General features: G+C 55.3%; 1 protein-coding gene and 1 pseudogene across 1 annotated transcript in view; one reads left to right on the top strand and one right to left on the bottom strand.

Moving 5' to 3' along the window:
- The window catches only part of LOC144602744 (nuclear factor 7, brain-like), a 35,010-nt pseudogene extending 14,412 nt beyond the window's left edge, over positions 1-20,598 (top strand).
- A 990-nt stretch (positions 20,599-21,588) lies between these two features.
- Positions 21,589-22,324, bottom strand: part of LOC144602919 (retinoic acid receptor RXR-beta-A-like) — a 65,415-nt gene continuing 64,679 nt past the window's right edge. The window contains exon 8 of the mRNA XM_078416041.1: positions 21,589-21,689. Coding sequence (XP_078272167.1) covers positions 21,589-21,689 — 101 coding nt within the window. The remainder of the gene's footprint in view (positions 21,690-22,324) is intronic.

Raw genomic sequence — 22,324 nt, 5'->3', positions numbered from 1 at the left:
AAAAAATTCCAGAAGATAAGTCAAGCATGATTTCCCCTTCATAAATCCATGCTGACTTGGACCGATCCTGTCACTGCTTTCCAAATGCGCTGCTAAAACATCTTTAATAATCGACTCCAGCATCTTCCCCGCTATCGATGTCAGGCTAACTGGTCTGTAATTCCCCGTTTTCTCTCTCCCTCCTTTCTTGTAAAGTGGGGTTACATTGGCTTCCCTCCAGTCCACAGGAACTGAACCAGAAGTTGAGAGAACTTTGGAAAATGATCACAAATGCGTCCATGAGTTCGAGGGCCACCTCCTTGAAGGATCTTTGACACCGCAATGGCAGGCTTGTGGCCTTCCCTAACGACACATGAGTGTTGTTCTCTTACCCATGAGCCAGAGTATGGCATCAAATCCCTCCACAGAGACCTACACACTTCAGCACTTAAGCGGAGCACACATTCCTAGCACAGTACTGTGAGTGCTAAACTATTTGAAGTGCTGGCTTTTAGAGTCCTTTTAGAGCCCTTTGGCCCAACTTTCCCACACCGGCCCAGCTACATTAGTCCCACCTGCCCGCATTTCGCCCATATCCCTCCAAACCTGTCCTATCCATGTACCTCTCTAACTGTTTCTTAAACGTTGGGATAGTCCCAGCCTCAACTACCTCCACTGGCAGCTTGTTCCATACACCCACCACCCTTTGTGTGAAAAAGTTACCCCTCAGGTTTCTGTTCCCCGTCACCTTATACCTATGTCCTCTGGTCCTCAATTCACCTACTCTAGGCAAGAGACTCTGTGCGTCTACCCAAAGGGCGGCACGGTAGCACAGCGGTAGAGTTGCTGCTTTACAGCGAATGCAGCGCCGGAGACTCAGGTTCGATCCTGACTACGGGTGCTGCACTGTAAGGAGTTTGTACGTTCTCCCCGTGACCTGCGTGGGTTTTCTCTGAGATCTTCGGTTTCCTCCCACACTCCAAAGACGTACAGGTATGTAGGTTAATTGGCTGGGTAAATGTAAAAAATTGTCCCTAGTGGGTGTAGGATAGTGTTAATGTACGGGGATCGCTGGGCGGCACGGACTCGGTGGGCCGAAAAGGCCTGTTTCCGCGCTGTTTGTTTTTATGTTATGATTGTTTTTATAAAGCGCTTTGAGCTTCTGGTAAGGCGCTATATAAAATAAATGCTTATTATTATTATTATTATATTCCGCTCATGATTTTTTACACCTTTATAAGATCACCCCTCATCCTCCTGTGCTATAAGGAATAGAGTCCCATCCTACTCAACCTCTCCCGATAGCTCACACCCTCTAGTCCTGGCAACATCCTCATAAATCTTCTTTGTACCCATTCCAGATTGATAACATCTTTTCTATAACGTGAGGTCCAGAATTGAACACAATACTCTAAATGCGGCCTCACCAACGTTTCATACAACTGCAACATGACCTCCCAGCTTCTATACTCAATAATTTGACTGATGAAGGCTAATGTGCCAAAAGCCTTTTTGACCACCTTATCTACCTGCCCACTGGGTCCGCCCCGACCAGAAATCCCCGCACATTAACACCACCCGACACACATTACATTTACATTTTTACCAAGTCAAATAACCTACAAGTCCTGTACGTCTTTGGAGTGTGGGAGGAAACTGAAGATCTCAGAGAAAATCCCCACGTGTGGCGGCGCCTAATGGCTGCGGCTCGCTGGCAGTCTGTTTGTCTTTTTTCCTTTTTTGTTTGTGTGTTGGTGTTGGGATGGTTTTTGTTTTTGGCTGTGTATGTGTGGGGGGGTGGGGTGGGGTGGGGGGTGGTGTGGTGGGGTAGGGGAAACCTTTCTTTTTTTAGGTCTCTTCCTCGGGGCGCAGCTCGGCCGCGGGGCCTTCCATCGCCCGGTACGGCCACGGGACGTTTCAGCGCCCGGCGCGGCTCGGCCGCGGGGCCTTCCATCGCTCGGTGCGGCTCGGCCGCGGGACAGTTCAGCGCTCGGTGCGGCTCGGCCGCGGGGCCTTCCATCGCCCGGCGCGGCTCGGCCGCTGGACTTAATATCGCCGGCGCGGCTCGGCCGCGGGGCCTTCCATCGCCCGGTATGGCTCGGCCGCGGGACGTTTCAGTGCCCGGCGCGGCTCGGCCGCGGGGACTTCCATCCCCTTGCGGGGGCTGTGTGGGTCGGTCGCCTCGGTAGGGGTCGAGCTGCCTGTCCGTGGGTGCGGGGTGAAGAGAGGGGAAGTTTTGTTGCCTTCCATCACAGTGAGGGAGTGTTTGGAGTCACTGTGATGGATGTTTGTGTTGGGGTTGGGTGTCCTGTGTTCTTTTCTTTTTTGTTGTGTTCTATGACTGCTGGAAATGTAATTTCGTTCGGTATCTCGGTACCGAATGACAATAAAGTTCTGTATTGTATTGTATTGTATTGTAAAACCCATGTAGGTCATGGGAAGAACGTACAAATTCGGTACAGACAGCACCCGTGGTCGGGATGGAACCCGGGTCTCTGGTGCTGCAAGCACTGTAATGCAGCAACTCTACTGCTGACCATCGATTACCCGTTCACACTAGTCCGATGATTTCCTATTTTGGTATCTACTCCCGACAGACAGGGGGCAATTTACAGAGATCCAATTAACCTACAAATCTGCACATCTGTGCGGCAGCAGAGTTACAGTGAATGTAGCGCTGGAGACCCGGGTTCCATCCCGACTAAGGGTGCTGTCTGTATGGACTTCTGTCTGAAGAAGGGTCTCGACCTGAAACGTCACCCATTCCCTCTCTCCCAAGATGCTGCCTGACCTGCTGAGTTACTCCAGCATTTTGTTATACGTTCGATTTGTACCAGCATCTGCAGTTATTTTCCTACACATCTGTACGGAGTTTGTACGTTCTCCCCGTGACCTGTGTGGGTTTTGTCCGAGATCGTCGGTTTCCTCCCACACTCCAGGGACATACAGGTTTGTAGGATAATTCACTTGGTAAATGTAAAAAAAATTGTCCCTAGTGGGTGTAGGATAGTGTTAATGTGTGGGGATCGCTGGTCGGTGCGGACCCGGTGGGCCGAAAGGGCCTGTTTCCGAGCTGTATCTCTAAACTACACTAAACTAAATCTCTGGGATGTGGGAGGAAACCACGCAGTCACAGGGAGGATGTGCGAACTCCACACAGACAGCACCCGGGGTCAGGATTGAACCCAGGTCATTAGCGCCATAAGGCAGCAACTCGACCGCTGGTCTCAGTGTTGTGGAGATTTCTAGGGCCACCTCCTTGAAGGATCTCTCATTTGCTCCATCTGATGGGAGAACCACAGCATGGATGCAAGGATAGCAGGAGGCCACTCGGCCCATCGGGCCTACTCCCCCATGCAATCAATGGGTGGTGTGACATTCCTTCGGCCCTCATTCCTGCCCTTTCCCCACATTCCCTGATCCCCCTGTCCCAGTGAGTGGTAACCTATCCCCTGTCAGCCTCTCCTCCATCCGTGATCACGGGCACGAGTTCCAAACAAAGCAGGAGTGGGCCACTCGGCCCCTCGCTATCCTGCCTTCTGGAGGACCAGGAAAGAAAGATGTCCGTCTCGTCTGCTGAGATGACATTTCTCAAAGCCACGTCCCAGAGGGAGGGGAGGTGATGTCCCTGATCCCAGTCTGAGAATGGACGCCCTTTTCCGGAGTCACGTCCGCGCCCGGGTGGTACTGGAGAGGGGGCGGACGTGGAGAGGGCTCCCTGGGGATTTTGTGGGGTCGCTGGGCACCCCAGGGGGGGGGGGAGTGGTGGGGGGTGGAGTGGGGGGGGAGTGGGGGGGAGGGGTGGAAGTAGGGGTGGAGGGGGGGGAGTGGGGGGGGGGTGGAGTGGGGGTGTGTGGGGGGGAGGGTGGAGGGGGGGAGTGGGGGGGGAGTAGGGGTGGAAGTAGGGGTGGAAGTAGGGGTGGAGGGGGGGAGTAGGGGTGGAAGTAGGGGTGGAGGGGGGGGAGTAGGGGTGGAAGTAGGGTGGAGGGGGGGGAGTGGGGGGGAGTAGGGGTGGAAGTAGGGGTGGAGGGGGGGAGTAGGGGGAGTGGGGGAGTAGGGGTGGAAGTAGGGGTGGAGGGGGGGGAGTAGGGGGGGGAGAGTGGGGGTGGGTGTGTGGGGGAGGAGTGGGGGGGAGGAGTGGGGTGGGAGGTGTGGAGGGGGGAAGTGGGGGGAGTGGGGGTGGAGGTGGGGGGGGAGTAGGGGGGGAGTGGGGGGAGGTGTGGAGGGGGAAGTGGGGGGGGAGTGGGGGGAGGGTTGGAGGGGGAGGAGTGGGGGTGGAATGGGGGGGGAGTGGGGGGGTGGGGTTGTATCATGAACAAAGATGGCGATATAGTTATTTGAATATGTAGTGATGAGATGATTTGGCGATTTGAGATGATGGTGGTGGGGGTGCAACCACTGTTTTTGCTTTGTAAATATTATTTTTTTATGATAATTGAATAAATGATTTTTGATGTTTTTTCAAAGATTGAGCTAAGGTCCCGATCTGTCCCCTGGCCGTTCGTTCCCTTCTCAGGCGCTGCCCGACCCACTGGGTTTCCCCAGCACTTTGTGTCTTGCTCAGGATTACAGCAATTGCAGTTCCTTGTGTCTATGTTGCTCTGGGGGTGGAGCCCCTCACCCGCCCTTCAGCACGTGCCAGCCCTCACCCCTCACCCCTCACCCCTCACCCCTCGCCCCTCACCCCTCACCCACGCTCACCCCCCACCCTTCACCCGCCCTACACCACGTGCCAGCCCTCACCCCTCACCCCTCACCCCTCACCCGCCCTACACCACGTGCCAGCCCTCACCCCTCACCCCTCACCCCACACCCCCACCCCTCACACCCGCCCTACACCACGTGCCAGCCCTCACCCCCTCACCCCTCACCCCTCATCCCTCACCCCTCCCCACCCCCACCCCTCACCCGCCCTTCACCCACATGCCAGCCCTCACCCCCACCCCTCACCACCCTTGACCCCGATCACCCCTCGCCCACCCTCACCCCCACCCCCTCGCCCCCCCTCACCCCCACCCCTCGCCCCCCCCTCACCCCCACCCCTCACCCGCTCTCACTCCTCTCCCCTTCGCCCACTCTCACCCCTCACCTACCCGCATCCTTTGCCAATTCTCACCCCGCACAAGTCTCGTTCCTTACTGTTCAGCCCCTCTCCCCACTCTAGCCCCGCACGACTCTCACCCACTTGCCCCCTCTCACCCCTCACCCCCTCTCACCCCTCACCCACTCTCACCCCTCACCCCCCTCTCACCCCTCACCCACTATCACCTCCTCTCACCCGTCACCCACTATCACCTCCTCTCACCCCTCACCCCCACTCACTCTCACCCCTCACCCCCTCTCACCCCCCACCCACTCTCACCCCTCACCCACTCTCACCCCCTCACCCCCTCTCACCCCTCACCCCCTCTCACCCCCCTCACCCCTCACCCCCTCTCACCCCCTCTCACCTCTCACCCCTCACCCCTCTCACCCCTCACCCCCTCTCACCCCTCACCCCCTCTCACCTCTCACCCCCTCACCCCCCTCTCGCCCCTCACCCCCTCTCACCCTCTCCACTCTCACCCCATCACCCCTCGTCCACTCTCACCCCTTGCCCACTCTAGCCCCGCACTGCTCTCACCCCCTTGCCCCCCTCACCCCCCGAGCTCTGGCGACCAAGGTTCACTACAGGGACTGGTTCCCAGCTCGACCCTCACCCCCTCACCCACCCTCCCCCTCCACAGGGGCTGGTTCCCAGCCTCACCTCCCCCACCCCCCTCCCTACCCTCACCCCTTACCCCCTCCCTGCCCCGCGTTGACTTCAGCCCCACCTCCCCCGCCCCCCCCGCCCACGTTAACCTCTGCCTTGCCTTCTCCCCCGCCCCCCCCTGCCCGCGCTGACCTCTGCCCTCACCTCCCCCTGCCCCGCCCCCCCCTGCCCGCGTTGACTTCTGCCTTGCCCTCTCCCCCGCCCCTTCTGCCCGCGTTTACCTCTGCCTTGCCTTCTCACCCCCCCGCCCACGTTGACCTCTGCCTTGCCTTCTCCCCCCTGCCCCCCTGCCCGCGTTTGACCTCTGCCTCACCTTCTCTCCCCCCCCCCCCCTGCCCGCGCTGACCTCTGCCCTCACCCTCCCCCCGCGCTGACCTCTGCCCCTCACCCCCCCTGCCCACTGCTGACCTCCTGCCTTGCGTCCGCAGGGCACGGTGGCGAGCCTGGGCCGCCAGGTGACAGAGGAGTTTGCGGCGATTGAGGCGGTTCCTGGACGAGAGGGAGAGGGCAGTGCGGAGGGGAGATGGCGGTGCACGCGGGCAGCCTGGTGCAGCCTCTGGAGGGCAACCTGCGGGCCATCCAGCGGGCACACTCATCACCCTGCAGAAGGACATCATCCAGTGCCAGGCCGTGGTCAACCAGTGGGACAGTCTGCGCTTCCTACAGGTACCCTCCCTCCTCTCTGCCTCTGTCACCCTCTGTGGTGCAGTGTGGCAGTGCGTGGCAGTGTGTGGCAGTGTGTGGCAGTGTGTGGCAGTGATACAGCACAGGACCAGTGCGTGGCAGTGCGTGGCAGTGCGTGGCAGTGCGTGGCAGTGCGTGGCAGTGCGTGGCAGTTGGTGGATGTGGGCAGTGTGTGGCAGTGAGTGGCAGTGATACAGCACAGGACCCAGTGTGGCTCAGTGCAGATACAGCACAGGACCAGTGTGGCTCAGTGCAGATACAGCACATGCCCAGTGTGTGGTAGAGATACAGTACAAGACCAGTGTGTGGCTCAGTGCAGATACAGCACAGGACCAGTGTGTGGCAGTGTGTGGTAGAGATACAGCACAGGACCAGTGTGTGGCAGTGTGTGGCAGTGATACAGCACATGCCCAGTGTGTGGCTCAGTGCAGATACAGCACATGCCCAGTGTGTGGTACAGATCAAGATCAAGATATCAAGATAGCTTTATTTGTCATCCAATATTGGACGAAATTCGGTCACCCACAGTCCAACAATAAAAGCATTAAATAGGCATTCAAATTACACAACCCCAAAAACCCCCAAAACACAGTCCAACAATAAAATTACCCAACCCCAAAAACACACAAAAAAGAAACATCCATCAAAGAAACATCCATCACAGTGAGTCTCCTCCAGTCCTCTCTCTCCTCACTGTGATGGAAGGCCACAATGTCTTTCCCTTCTCCTGCTGTCCTCGCCCGCAGTCAGGTTGTTGTGGTTGCAGGCCGCACCGGACGGTCCACAGCGGGCCAAGCCCAAGGCGCGTCGCGTCGCAGCCGCTCCCGCAGCCTCCGAAAACGGCCGGCTCCGCCGATGATAAGTCCGATCCGGGGCGGGCGAACACGCTGCTGCTGCCCGCTGTTGCTGCACGTCGGAGCGGTCGTGGCTCCCGACATTGAAGCCCCCGCCCAGCAGAGAAATATCCCGCGGCATATCTTAGGCCGCGCCGGACGGTGAAATGTCCGCGACCCAAGCCCCGTGATCCGGGGCGGGCGAACACGCTGCCGTTGCCGGAGCTCCCGATGTCGGCATCCACGCGGCCCGAGCCTAAGGCGAGTCGCAGCCGCTCCCGCAGCCTCCGAAGACGGCCGGCTCCGGTGGTGGTAAGTCCGATCCGCGGGCTCTGCGAACCAGAGCCCTGGAGGCCGCCAGCTCCAGGAGTTGGGCCGATGGTAGGCCGCAGCAGGAACGGAGACACGGCCCAGAACACAAAGGTCGGTGTGTGGCTCAGTGCAGATACAGCACAGGCCCAGTGTGTGGCAGTGCAGATACACACAGTGTCCATGTGCGGGGATCGCTGGGCTATCGGGCCTGATTCTGCACTGTATCTCTATACTAAACATAGTGGCCCTTTGGCCCACAATATATAACATATTATGGCGAGTCCGAAACTTGCTAGTTGTAGACGAAGTTTATTGCAGCCGCAATACACGAATACAGAGTCAAAACAACAAGTTACAGGACAACCAATATAAACTTACTGTCTTCCTTGAAGACTTCGCCGAACTGGCTAAAACGGGCGCCAAACGCGCACCTGACATCGCTGGCCAATCAGCGATGTCGTTTCCTGGACCAATCCCCATGGTCGCGTTCCCACGTGACCTCGCTGGCCAATCCGAGGGTTCGACGACCTGGACCATTCTCTATGGTCGCTACATGACCCCCCCCAGAACCCGAGGTGCGGAACCTAGCAGGGAGCCGGATTTCGCGACCATAACGAGTACGGAGAGGGACAGCCTGAACCACAGGAGCCGGAGGTTCCGGACTTGGTGGAACAGCCGGAACGGGAGGTTCTGGAGGAACTACCGGAACGGGGGGTCCTGGAGGAACTGCCGAAACGGGGGGTCCTAGGGGAACTGCCGAAACGGGGGGTCCTGGAGGAACTGTCGGAACGGGGGTTTGTGGACTGGGCGGAACTAACGGAGGTCGGCCTCTTCTAGGGGTTTGACCGACCAGGACTGGTTGATCCGGGTCCAAATGGGCAGGTTTGAGCCGGGACACCGAGACGAGTTCACTCTTGCCGCCCATGTCTAAGGTGAAAGTAGCCGTTCCCTTACGTAAAACCCGGAACGGCCCTTGATAGACCCTCTGCAACGGGGCGCGATGGGCATCTTTACGCAAAAAAACAAACTCACAGTCCTTCAGGGAAGATGGTTCATGTACCATGGGACACCCATGACGTGAAGTCGGCACTGGAGCCAGGGAGCCCACCCGTTCCCGGAGAGATGCTAACGCTGATGGGACTGTAGGGAGCAGGGCTGAAGGGTCCGGAAACAGATCTCCGGGTACTCGAAGGGTCGAGCCATATACTAGCTCTGCGGACGACGCACCGAGATCTGGCTTAGGAGCCGTCCGGATGCCCAAAAGAACCCAAGGGAGTTGGTCTACCCAGTCCGGGCCTTCAAGCCTTGCACTGAGGGACGCCTTAAGTTGGCGGTGGAACCTTTCTACGAGTCCATTTGCCTGGGGGTGATATGCAGTTGTGGGTTGTAATTTGGACCCGTACAGTTCCGCCAGCGCGGCCCAGAGGGACGAAGTGAACTGTGGCCCTCTGTCAGTTGTAATAACTGCCGGGACCCCGAAACGAGCTACCCAATGAAGGGCCAAAGTCCTAGCACAAGACGCTGACGAGATATCAAACAATGGGAAAGCCTCTGGCCACCGGGTGAACCGATCCACCACCGTGAGGAGGTGAGTGTAGCCCCGGGAGGAAGGCAAAGGCCCGACCAAATCCACGTGGATGTGGAAAAAACGAGAAGCCGGGACTTCGAACTCCTGTACGGGGGGCTGGACGTGGCGCTGGACTTTAGCGGTCTGACAGGGCACGCAGGAACGTGCCCACCCCGCTACCTGTTTCCGCAGGCCATGCCAGACAAACCTCGCTGCCACCAAGGCAGAGGTGGAGCGGATGGACGGGTGCGCCAGCCCATGAATGGCATCGAAAACCCGGCGCTGAAGGGAGGGCGGTACTACCGGCCTGGGACGAGGAAGAGAAACATCACACCAGACTTTCGTGCCCTCCGACCCACAAGCTACCTGGGCCAACTTTAATCCCGAAGTGGTGGACTGGTAAGTCGAAACGGTATCCGCCAGGAGCTGTGCCTCCGCGAGCTCCTGGGGATCCACTTCGCAGTCCACCGCCGAAATAGGGGGAAAAGCAGGTCTAGACAGGGCGTCAGCAACGGCATTAAGCTTACCCGCGATATGACGGACATCTGTGGTAAATTCAGAGATAGCAGTCAGGTGCCGCTGCTGGCGGGCCGACCATGGGTCAGACAATTTCAAAAAAGCAAATGTTAATGGCTTGTGGTCCGTAAATGCCACAAATGGGCGGCCCTCCAGGAAATACCTGAAATGACGGACAGCTAAATGGAGAGCTAGAAGCTCTCGGTCAAATGCGCTATATTTCAGCTCGGCCGAATTTAGTTGCCGGCTGAAAAACGCTAAAGGCTGCCAACGGCCACCAACCTGCTGCTCCAGAACCCCACCCACCGCCACGTCAGAGGCGTCAACCGTCAGGGCCGTGGGGGCGGAGGGGCTCGGATGGACCAACATGGTGGCGTCTGCCAAGGCTGCCTTAGCTGCCGTAAAAGCCGACTGCGGCCGGGGACCACAACAACTCTACCGGATTACCTGCAAGGCATTGGAAAAGCGGGCGCAGGACTTGCGCCGCTGCCGGAACGAATCTATGGTAGAAATTAACCATGCCTACGAACTCCTGCAGCCCTTTTACTGTGGTGGGCCTGGGGAAAGCCCGGATAGCCTCCACCTTCTCTGGCAAAGGGGCAGCGCCGGCAGGGGTAATTCTGTGCCCTAGAAAATCGAGAGCAGGGAGGCCGAATTGACATTTGGAGGGTTGTATAATGAGCCCGTGGTCTTGGAGCCGCTGGAACACGGTCCGCAAATGGGCCTGGTGTTCCTGCACTGAGGGGCTGGCTACCAGGATGTCGTCTAAATAAATAAACACAAAGGGTAAACCCCTGCCCACGCGGTCCATCAGTCGCTGGAAAGCCTGTGCCGCGTTCTTTAAACCGAAAGGCATACGCAACCATTCAAACAACCCGAACGGAGTAATAGTTGCAGTTTTTTGTATGTCCTCCGGTCGCACCGGAATCTGATGGTATCCTCGCACCAAATCGATTTTGGAAAACACCACCGCTCCTTCCAGTCCAGATGAAAAGTCCTGTAGGTGCGGTATGGGGTAGCGATCAGCCGTGGTGACAGCATTGAGACGCCGATAATCGCCACATGGCCTCCACCCCCCAGATGCCTTGGAGACCATGTGTAACGGCGAGGCCCACGGGCTGTCAGACTGACGAACAATTCCCATTTCCTCCATCTTCCTGAACTCCGCCCGTGCCACCACCAGTTTGTCTGGCGGTAGTCTCCTGGCCCGAGCGAAAACGGGAGGGCCTTCGGTGCGGATGTGATGGACCACACCGTGCTTAGCTGAAGGTGCGTCAAAACGTTGGACGAGCAGCTCTGGGAACTCTGCCAGAATCGCAGCATACGAGTCGGGGGCCGCGACGACGGCCTGGACGGTAGGGCTGGGCGAGGAGGCGATTGCCGGAGCGACGTGCTCGTCTTCAGCAGCGGGTCGGAGGTCGTTACCGCGGACATCAGGAACCAGTGAAAAAGCCCAGAGAAAATCTGCGCCCAGGATCGCTTGTTTGACGTCGGCTATGATGAATGGCCATTCGTACGTGCGGAGGCCTAACGCGAGGGACATCTTCCGTGTGCCGAAAGTGCGAATTGGGCTGCCATTAACCGCGATGAGGGTGGGACCTGTCTTACCCGATCTGGTTTCGAGGTCGGTTGGCGGCACTATGCTGACGATGGCTCCGGTGTCTACCAAAAATTCTGTGTCCGTGAATCGATCATGGACATAGAGGCGCCGGTTCTGGCCAATCGTAACTGCCCCTATGTACGATCGGCCGAGGTATTTCCCGCGAAGGTACAAGGCAAACGACAGTTGCGGGATTCGTTACCCCATCGTAGGTGATAATAGCACCAGCCGCGCTTGTGCGGATCTTTTTGGCGGGCTTTCGGAGAATTGGCGGGAGACGTGGCGCCATCTTGCCGTCGCTGTGGCGTGGTCACCGATGTCGAGACTTTGTTGATTGAACCACTTGCCTTGTTTTTTGCCGCTATGAGCGCGTCCGCTTTCGCTGCATATGCTTCGGGGTCCTTAAAAGAACAATCCGTGAGCAGCAGTTGGACATCCTCGGGAAGTTTCTCGCGGAATGCCTGTTCAAACATCGGGCAATCCGTGTGCTCACCGGCTAGCACCATCATGTCGGCCATGAGGACGGAAGGCAGTTGGTCTCCAAGCTCCGGTAGGTGCAGAAGTTTTGCCGCACCACCATGCTTATTTAACCCGAAGGTTCGCAGTAATGCCTTCTTCATGGTTTCATATTTGTCTTCCGCAGGTGAATTTATGATAAACCGCATCATGCGCTTGGTTGTGTAATCGTCCAGATCACGTTCGGGGTCACCAATATGGCGAGTCCGAAACTTGCTAGTTGTAGACGAAGTTTATTGCAGCCGCAATACACGAATACAGAGTCAAAACAACAAGTTACAGGACAACCAATATAAACTTACTGTCTTCCTTGAAGACTTCGCCGAACTGGCTAAAACGGGTGCCAAACGCGCACCTGACATCGCTGGCCAATCAGCGATGTCGTTTCCTGGACCAATCCCCATGGTCGCGTTCCCACGTGACCTCGCTGGCCAATCCGAGGGTTCGACGACCTGGACCATTCTCTATGGTCGCTACAATATAACATATAACATATAACATATAACAACTACAGCATGGAAACAGGCCTGTCCGGCCCTACCAGTCCACGCCGACCATTCTCCCTGACCTAGTCTCATCTACCTGCACTCAGACCATAACCCTCCAATCCCCTCCCATCCATATACCTATCCAATTTACTCTTAAATAATAAAATCGAGCCTGCCTCCACCACTTCCACCGGAAGCCCATTCCATACAGCCACCACCCTCTGAGTAAAGAAGTTACCCCTCATGTTACCCCTAAACTTTTGTCCCTCAATTCTGAAGCTATGTCCCCTTGTTGGAATCTTCCCCACTCTCAAAGGGAAAAGCCTACCCACGTCAACTCTGTCCGTCCCTCTTAAAATTTTAAAAACCTCTATCAAGTCCCCCCTCAACCTTCTACGCTCCAAAGAATAAAGACCCAACCTGTTCAACCTCTCTCTGTAGCTTAAGTGCTGAAACCCAGGCAACATTCTAGTAAATCTCCTCTGTACCCTCTCCATTTTGTCGACATCCTTCCTATAATTTGGCGACCAGAACTGCACACCATACTCCAGATTCGGCCTCACCAATGCCCTGTACAATTTCAACATTACATCCCAACTTCTATATTCAATGCTCTGATTTATAAAGGCAAGCATACCAAACGCCTTCTTCACCACCCTATCCACATGAGATATCTATGCAGATCATGATGCCAAGACCAACTCTTATCTGCCTTCATGTGATCCATATCCCTCCATTCCCTGCCCATCCAAAGTCTCAAATGTCACTGTGGTATCTGCCTCCACCACCTGTGTGTGTGTTCAGACACTCAGCACTCTGTTTAAAACATATCCCACATGTCTGCCCCCTGCCCCTCGACCCTTCTGACCTTTAAATGCTCTGCCCTCTGCTATTTGATTTTTCCACTCTGAGAAAAAGCTTCTGACTGTCTACCCCATCCATGCCTCTCGTAGTTTAATATACTTCTATCAGTTCCCCCCTCATGCACCGGCATTCCAGACAAAACCATCCAAACCTGTCCAACCTCTTCTTGTTGCTCCTACCCCCTAATCCAGGCAGCGTTCTGGTGAACCCGCCCTCCAAAGCCTCCATATCCGTTTTGCAACGAGTCGACCAAAACTGCACGCAATACTCCAAACGCAGCCTCACTAAAGTCCCATCTGCTACATCATGACCTCCTGACTCTTCTCCTCTGAATGGTGGCCAATTAGGAGATTATTATCTGAATGGTGGCCGATTAGGAGAAGGGGAGATGCAACGAGACCTGGGTGTCGTGGTACACCAGTCATTGAAAGTAGGCATGCAGGTGCAGCAGGCAGTGAAGAAAGCGAATGGTATGTTGGCATTCATAGCAAGGGGATTTGAGTATAGGAGCAGGGAGGTTCTGCTGCAGTTGTACAGGGCATTGGCGAGACCACACCTGGAGTATTGCGTACAGTTTTGGTCTCCTAATCTGAGGAAAGACATTCTTGCCATAGAGGGAGTACAGAGAAGGTTCACCAAATTGATCCCTGGGATGGCAGGACTTTCATATGAAGAAAGACTGGATAGACTCGGCTTGTACTCGCTGGAATTTAGAAGATTGAGGGGGGATCTTATAGAAACTTACAAAATTCTTAAGGGGTTGGACAGGCTAGATGCAGGAAGATTGTTCCCGATGTTGGGGAAGTCCAGAACAAGGGGTCACAGTTTAAGGATAAGGGGGAAGGAAGTCTTTTAGGACCGAGATGAGAAAGTTGTTTTCCACACAGAGAGTGGTGAATCTGTGGAATTCTCTGCCACAGAAGGTAGTTGAGGCCAGTTCATTGGCTATATTTAAGAGGGAGTTAGATGTGGCCCTTGTGGCTAAAGGGATCAAGGGGTATGGAGAGAAGGCAGGTACAGGATACTGAGCTGGATGATCAGCCATGATCATATTGAATGGCGGTGCGTACAGGCTCGAAGGGCCGAATGGCCTACTCCTGCACCTATTTTCTATGTTTCTATGTTTCTATACTCAATGCCCCGACCTATAAACCATATGACCTCTTTATCACTCTATCAGCTTCTTTCTGTGCCCATTTCTGTAGCTGTAGGAAAATGGGTCAAGCAGCATATTTTACTTGTGCAGCTGACACCCCAGCGGTATGAATATTGACTTCTCTAACTTCAAGTAACCCTCTCTCTCCACCCCCTCCCCATTCCTCGTTCTCCCACCAGTCTGACCGTCCCCGTTTTCTCTCTGTCTGCTTTATTGTCCTGTTCTCCGAGCCAACAATGATCTATTCTACATGTTGACCCCCATCCCCATTTGATGTCTCGTTTTCACACCTTACACTTCCTTATCTCTGTGCCTCCCTCTCCCCTGACTCTCAGTCTGAAGAAGGGTCTCGACCGGAAATGTCACCCGTTCCTTCCCTCCAGAGATGCTGCCTGTCCCGCTGAGTTACTCCAGCATTTTGTGTCCATCCTGGGTGTAAACCAGCATCTGCAGTTCCTTCCCACACGAACAGCATCTGTGGTGGGATAGGAAATGTTGATGTTCTGGGTCGAGATCTCTCATCAGGACAAATAGCTGTTTACACCTCTGCCTTTTCACGAGTTATTGAATATAATCGTCAAACATTTTCTTCTGTTGTTTTTAGGAGTTCAATTGGCTGAGAGAAAGGTACGTGTCTCTGTTTCCTTTATATTCCGTTGTCTCTGCCACCAGGAGGATGTTCGCTACAGTCTCAGAGTCAGACAGCACTGAAACAGACCCTTTGGCCCAACTCATCCATGCTGACCAAGGTACCCATATAACCATATAACCATATAACAATTACAGCACGGAAACAGGCCCGTTCGGCCCTACCAGTCCACACCGACCATTCTCTCTGACCTAGTCTCATCTACCTGCTCTCAGACCATAACCCTCCAATCCCCTCCCATCCATATACCTATCCAATTTACTCTTAAATAATAAAATCGAGCCTGCCTCCACCACCTCCACCGGAAGCCCATTCCATACAGCCACCACCCTCTGAGTAAAGAAGTTACCCCTCATGTTACCCCTAAACTTTTGTCCCTCAATTCTGAAGCTATGTCCCCTTGTTGGAATCTTCCCCACTCTCAAAGGGAAAAGCCTACCCACGTCAATTCTGTCCGTCCCTCTCAAAATTTAAAAAACCTCTATCAAGTCCCCCCTCAACCTTCTACGCTCCAAAGAATAAAGACCCAACCTGTTCAACCTCTCTCTGTAGCTTAAGTGCTGAAACCCAGGCAACATTCTAGTAAATCTCCTCTGTACCCTCTCCATTTTGTCGACATCCTTCCTATAATTTGGCGACCAGAACTGCACACCATACTCCAGATTCGGCCTCACCAATGCCCTGTACAATTTCAACATTACATCCCAACTTCTATATTCGATGCTCTGATTTATAAAGGCAAGCATACCAAACGCCTTCTTCACCACCCTATCCACATGAGATTCCACCTTCAGGGAACAATGCACAGTTATTCCCAGATCCCTCTGTTCCATCTATGCTAGTCCCATCTGCCTGTGTTTGGCACAAATCCTCTGTATCTTTCCGATCCTTGTACCTGTCCAAATGTTTTTGAAATGTTGTTATAGTTCCTGCTGCAACTTTAATAGATGGTGGTACATGGAATGAGCTGCTGGAGGAGCTGTTTGAACATTAGGAAAGACATTTGGACAGGGACATGGAAAGGATAGGTTTAGAGGGATACGGGCCAAAAGTGGGCAGATGTAGATGGGGCTTGTTGGTCGGGATGGATGAGTTGGGCTTAAGGGCCTGTTTCAGTCCTGCGTGACTCTATGACCTCCTCTGGCAGCTCGTTTAATACACCCACCACCCTCAGTTTGAAAACGTTGCCCCTCAGATTCCTATGAAATCTTTCCAGACACTGCACAAAAACGGAGACTGTGCCAGTGGTCATGACTGTGCCACCTCACTGATGGAGCTGCCACCTTCCCTGCTCCACCTGAGGAGAGGACAGCCTTGGCCACCCATCCCCTGTCGCCACCGCCCAATACCCGCTCCCCATCCCGGCAATCGCACCCCCTCCCCACTCCGCCCCATTCCCCGTCCTCCCCCTCTCATCCCCTCCCCTCCCCACCCCCGTCCTCTCCCCCTCTCATCCCCTCCCCTCCCCCCCTCATCCTCACCCCCTTCCCACCCACCCCCCTTCATCCCCACCCCCTTCCTACCCACCCCCCACACATCCCCACCACCCTGTCCTCCCCCCTCTCATCCCCCCTCCCCCCTCTTATCCCCACCCCCTCCCCACCCCCCCTCCGTCTTTCCCCCCTCATCCCCTCACATTCCCACCCATCCCCACCCCCCAACCCCCGTCCTCCCCCCTCTCATCCCCTCCCCTCCCCTCCCCACTCTCATCCCCACCCCCTCCCCACCCCATCTCCCCTCATCCCCACCCCCATCCTCCCCCCCTCTCATCCCCTCCCCCCCTCATTCTCACCCCTTTCCTACCCACCCCCCACACATCCCCACCCCCCTGTCCTCCCCACTCTCATCCCCCCTCCCCACCCCCCGTCTTTCCCCTCTCATCCCCTCCCCTCCCCACCCCATCCCCCCATCCTTCCCCCCTCATCCCCCCCTCATCACCACCCCTTCCCACCCCACCCTCCCACATCCCCACCCCACCGTCCTTCCCCCTCATCCCCACCCCCTCTCCACCATATCCCCCACCCCCCCTCATCCCCACCCCCTCTCCACCATATCCCCCACCCCCCCTCATCCCCACCCCCACCCCTCATCCCCACCCCCTCCCCACCCCCCACCCGTCCTTCCCCCTCATCCCCACCCCCTCTCCACCATATCACCCACCCCCCCCTCATCCCCACCCCGTATCACCCCCCTCCACTCGCTGTTTCCCATCTCACCGCTCCCCTCTCCCCGGCGCCAGGCCCAGTGAGGAGGTCCACTGCCCAGCTGCCATCTCTGCCCAGCCTTGCCTGGGCCTGTTCAGAGGGCCGCTGCAGTACCACGTGTGGAAGGAGATGAGGAGCTGCATCAGCCCAGGTAACGCACCGGCATGTCCACGCACTCTAGCTCACGGGGAGGTACGAGTGGGCAGAGGGGCAGGGCACTCACCCATCAGCACCCCCCCACCATGGGGTGTCACTATGCACCACCCAGAGTGAAGCAACCACCAACGTCTCTACTTCCTTAGAAGGCTTAGGAAGTTTGGTATGTCCCCAACAACTCTCACCAACTCCTACAGATGCATCATAGAAAGCATTTTATCAGGATGCATCACAGCGTGGTTTGGGAACAGCTCCACCCAGGACTGCAGAGAATTGTGGACACAGCCCAGACCATCACACAAACCAACCTCCCTTCCACCGACTCCATCTACACCTCACGCTGCCTCGACAAGGCCAGCAGCCCAGACCATCACACAAACCAACCTCCCTTCCACTGACTCCATCTACACCTCACGCTGCCTCGGCAAGGCCAGCAGCCCAGACCATCACACAAACCAACCTCCCTTCCACTGACTCCATCTACACCTCACGCTGCCTCGGCAAGGCAAGCAGCATCATCAAGGACCAGTCTCACCCCGGCCACTCCCTCTTCTCCCCTCTCCCATCGGGCAAGAAGGTACAGTAGTGTGAAAACACACACCTCCAGATTCAGGGACAGTTTCTTCCCGGCTGTTGTCAGGCAACTGAACCATCCTACCACAATCAGAGAGCAGTGCTGAACTACTATCTACCTCTTTGGTGACCCTCGGACTATCTCTAATCGGACTTTGGTGGCTTTACCTTGCACTAAACGCCATTCCCTTATCATGTATCTGTATACTGTAAATAGCTTGATTGTAATCAAGTATTGTCTTTGTGAAAAGGTTTTTCCTCGTCTCAGTCTTAAATGGCATACCCCTTATTCTTAAACTGTGACCCCTGGTTCTGGACTGCCCCAACATCGGGAACATTTTTCCTGCATCCAGCCTGTCCAATCCCTTAAGAATTTTATATGTTTGTATTAGATCCCCTCTCATCCTTCTAAATTCCAGTGAATACAACCCCAGTCGATCTATTCTTTCATCATACGTTAGTCCCAGCATCCGGGGAATTAACCTGGTGAACCTACGCTGCACTCCCTCAATAGCAAGAACGTCCTTCCTCAAATTAGGAGATCAAAACTGTACATAATACTCCAGGTGCGGCCTCACCAGGGCCCTGTATAACTGCAGTAGGACCGCCTTCCTTCTATACTCAAACCCTCTTAGACAATAGACAATAGACAATAGGTGCAGGAGGAGGCCATTCGGCCCTTCGAGCCTGTACGCACCGCCATTCAATGTGATCATGGCTGATCATTCTCAATCAGTACCCCGTTCCTGCCTTCTCCCCATACCCCCTGACTCCGCTATCCTTAAGAGCTCTATCCAGCTCTCTCTTGAATGCATTCAGAGAATTGGCCTCCACTGCCTTCTGAGGCAGAGAATTCCACAGATTCACAACTCTCTGACTGAAAAAGTTTTTCCTCATCTCAGTTCTAAATGGCATGCCCCTTATTCTTAAACTGTGTCCCCTGGTTCTGGACTCCCCCAACATTGGGAACATGTTTCCTGCCTCCAACGTGTCCAACCCCTTAATAATCTTATACGTTTCGATAAGATCCCCTCTCATCATTGTATAATCTTTCTGCTGCCTGAACAGCACGCAACAAAAGAAACTTTTGAAAGGGAACTTTTGAGAAGGAACTTTTTCACCCAGAGAGTTGTGAATTTGTGGAATTCTCTGCCACAGAGGGCAGTGGAGGCCAAATCACTGGATGGATTTAAGAGAGAGTTAGATAGAGCTCTAGGGGCTAGTGGAATCAAGGGATATGGGGAGAAGGCAGGCACGGGTTACTGATTGTGGATGGTCAGCCATGATCACATTGAATGGCGGTGCTGGCTCGAAGGGCCGAATGGCCCCCTCCTGCCCTATTTTCTATGTTTCTGTTTCTAAAAGCTTTTCACTTTACCTCGATACACGTGACAATAAACTGAACTAAGAGATGTCACCACGGAGCCCATCACCATGGGCATGGAATCCAAGCACCAGGCAGTGCTGACACAATGCCCAATGCCCTACCCTTCCTCTGCTGGACTTGGTACAACACAGCACAGCACAGGTTTGTAGGTTAATTGGCTTCTGTCAACATTGTAAATTGTCCCTAGTGTGTGTGGGATAGTGTTGGTGTGTGGGGATCGCTGGTTGGCATGGACCCGGTGGGCCAAAGGGTCTGTTTCAACTCTTTATCTCTAAAATCTTAAGTGGACCTTAATCCATTGAATCAAGGGATATGGGGAGAAGGCAGGAACGGGGTACTGATTCTGGATGATCAGCCATGATCACATTGAATGGTGGTGCTGGCTTGAAGGGCCGAATGGAAACAAAAATGGGTGCAGGAGTAGGCCGTTCAGCCCTTCGAACCAGCACCGCCACTCAATATGATCATGGCTGATCATCCAGAATCAGTAACCCATTCCTGCTTTCTCCCCATATCCCTTGAATCCGTTAGCACTAAGAGCTGTATCTAACTCTCTCTTGAAAACATCCAGTGAACCGGCCTCCACTGCCTTCTGTAGCAGAGAATTCCACAGATTCACAACTCTCTGGGTGAAGAAGTTTTTCCTCATCTCAGTCCTAAATGGCCTCACCCTTGTTCTTACATTGTGCCCCCTGTATGTCTGACTCCTGCACCTGTTTTCTATGTTACTGTGGACAAGATGCCGGGTGAGTTGTGGCATCAGCAGGACCTCATGACCGGAGCAGCTGTCTGACATCTTCCCTTCTCCCCGCCCCAGTGCCCGCGTCGCTGACGTTGGACCCGGACACCGCCAACCCTTGGCTGGAGTTGCGTGCGGATCTGGCGGCCGTCGGCCTGGGTGACAAGTGCCTCCCTGTGCCCGGCAGCCCGCGGCGCTTCGACCCTTCGCCCTGCGTGCTGGCCAGCGAGGGCATCGCGGGCGGGCGCCGCTACTGGGAGGTGGAGGTCGGGGACAAGACGGAGTGGGCTCTGGGGGTGGCGAGGGAGACGGCCGAGAGGAAGGGTCATCTCACCCTGTCACCGCAGGATGGCTACTGGGCCGTGTGGCTACGCAGGGGCGTGGATTACCGGGCGCTCACCTCACCCCCGACACGCCTGCTCCCCTCCCTCCGCCCGGCATGCCTGGGGGTGTACGTGGACTACGAGGCCGGACAGGTCTCCTTCTACAACGCCCATGACATGTGCCACCTCTACACCTTCTCCGCCACCTTCACCGAGACGATCTACCCTTTCTTCAGCCCGGGGCTCCGGGACGTGGGCGGGAACCGTGCCCCACTCACCCTCTACCACCTGCGGCTGTAGGGCCTCCTCTACGGCCCAGGACGCGGCTCTGCAAGGCGGCCTCCCCCCAGCCCCTCCCCCGGAGACGGGCTGCATTGTGATAGCGCCCACGGCATCCTCGCTGTCGGTCCAGGCGTGGAGCAGAAACCCGACACACAGCGGCTTTTAGCGGCTGCCTCACAGTGCTGGGGACCCGGGTTCCACCCCGACCTCTGGTGCTGTCTGTGTGGAGTTTGCACCTTCTCCCTGTGGCTTCTACCCGTGTGGGTTTCTCCGGGCGCTCCGGTTTCCTCCCACACCCCAATGACGGGCGGGTTTGTAGGTTAATCGGCCCCTCTGTAAATTGTTCCTCGTGCGTAGGGAGTGGATGAGAAAGTGCCATAACATGGAGTTGGTGTGTGAACGGGGGATCATGGTCAGCACGGACTCGATGGGCCGAATGGCCTGTTTCCACTCTGTATCTCTAAAATCTTCAGTGGACCTTAATCCATTGAATCGAGGGATATGGGGAGAAGGCAGGAACGGGGTACTGATTCTGGATGATCAGCCATGATCACATTGAATGGTGGTGCTGGCTTGAAGGGCCGAATGGAAAAAAATAGGTGCAGGAGTAGGCCATTCAGCCCTTCGAGCCGGCACCTCCACTCAATATGATCATGGCTGATCATCCACAATCAGTAACCCATTCCTGCCTTCTCCCCATGAATCTGTTAGCACTAAGAGCTCTATCTAACTCTCTCTTGAAAACATCCAGAGAATTGGCCTCCACTGCCTTGTGTGGCAGAGAATTCCACAGATTCACAACTCCCTGGGTGAAAAAGTTTTTCCTCGGTTTCATTGCCCTATCACTAAACATAAAAAAAGCCTTTAAGCACTGAGCCACTCACCATGTAAGGGGCCATTCGGCCCAGCGGATCCGTGTCGACCACGCACCGCCAGTTTATACTGGACAGGCGTGAGTGCAACACTCCCTCAGTACAGACCCTGTACAGTATCTGCTCCTGGGCCTGGCTAGGATGGCCATCCATGGGTCCAGGCAGCTGGCAGTCGAGGGTTCTGCCCAAGTCGGCTGCCTGCCCCTCTTCCAGGCCTATGACCGTGTCCACGTGTCCCTGGAGAGGGAGCACACATGCGCTGGAGGCCTTCCGTGAACGCTGGTCACCGCGGGGACTGGAGACCCTGGATACAGCTGAAAATATTGACATCTGATGGCTGAACAGCAATGCAGGAAGGAAGTGCAGATATTGGTTCACACCAACACCTGACACAAAATTTGCAGAGGACATAGGTTCAAGGTGAAGGGGAAAAAGATTTAATAGAAATCTGAGGGGTAACTTTTTCACACAAAGGGTGGTGGGTGTATGGAACAAGCTGCCAGAGGAGGTAGTTGAGGCTGGGACTATCCCAACATTTAAGAAACAGTTAGATAGGTACGTGGATAGGACAGGTTTGGAGGGATGTGGACCAAGCATAGGCAGGTGGGACTAGTGTAGGTGGGACTAGTGTAGCTGGGACATGTTGGCCGGTGTGAGGAAGTTGGGCCGAAGGGCCTGTTTCCACACTGTAATCACTCTATGACTAGTGTAGCTGGGACATGTTGGCTGGTGTGGGCAAGTTGGGCCCGAAGGGCCTGTTTCCACACTGTATCACTCGATGACTCTAACTCAGCCGGGACAGGCAGCATCTCTGGACAAAAGCAATGGGTGACGTTTTGGGTCGAGACCCTTCTTCAGACTGATATTCAGGG

This window comes from Rhinoraja longicauda, chromosome 19 (assembly GCF_053455715.1).
Source record: "Rhinoraja longicauda isolate Sanriku21f chromosome 19, sRhiLon1.1, whole genome shotgun sequence".
Taxonomy (NCBI): Eukaryota; Metazoa; Chordata; class Chondrichthyes; order Rajiformes; family Arhynchobatidae; genus Rhinoraja; species Rhinoraja longicauda.
The sequence above is the reverse complement of the archived record's forward strand: the minus strand, read 5'-3'. Positions and strand labels throughout refer to the sequence as shown.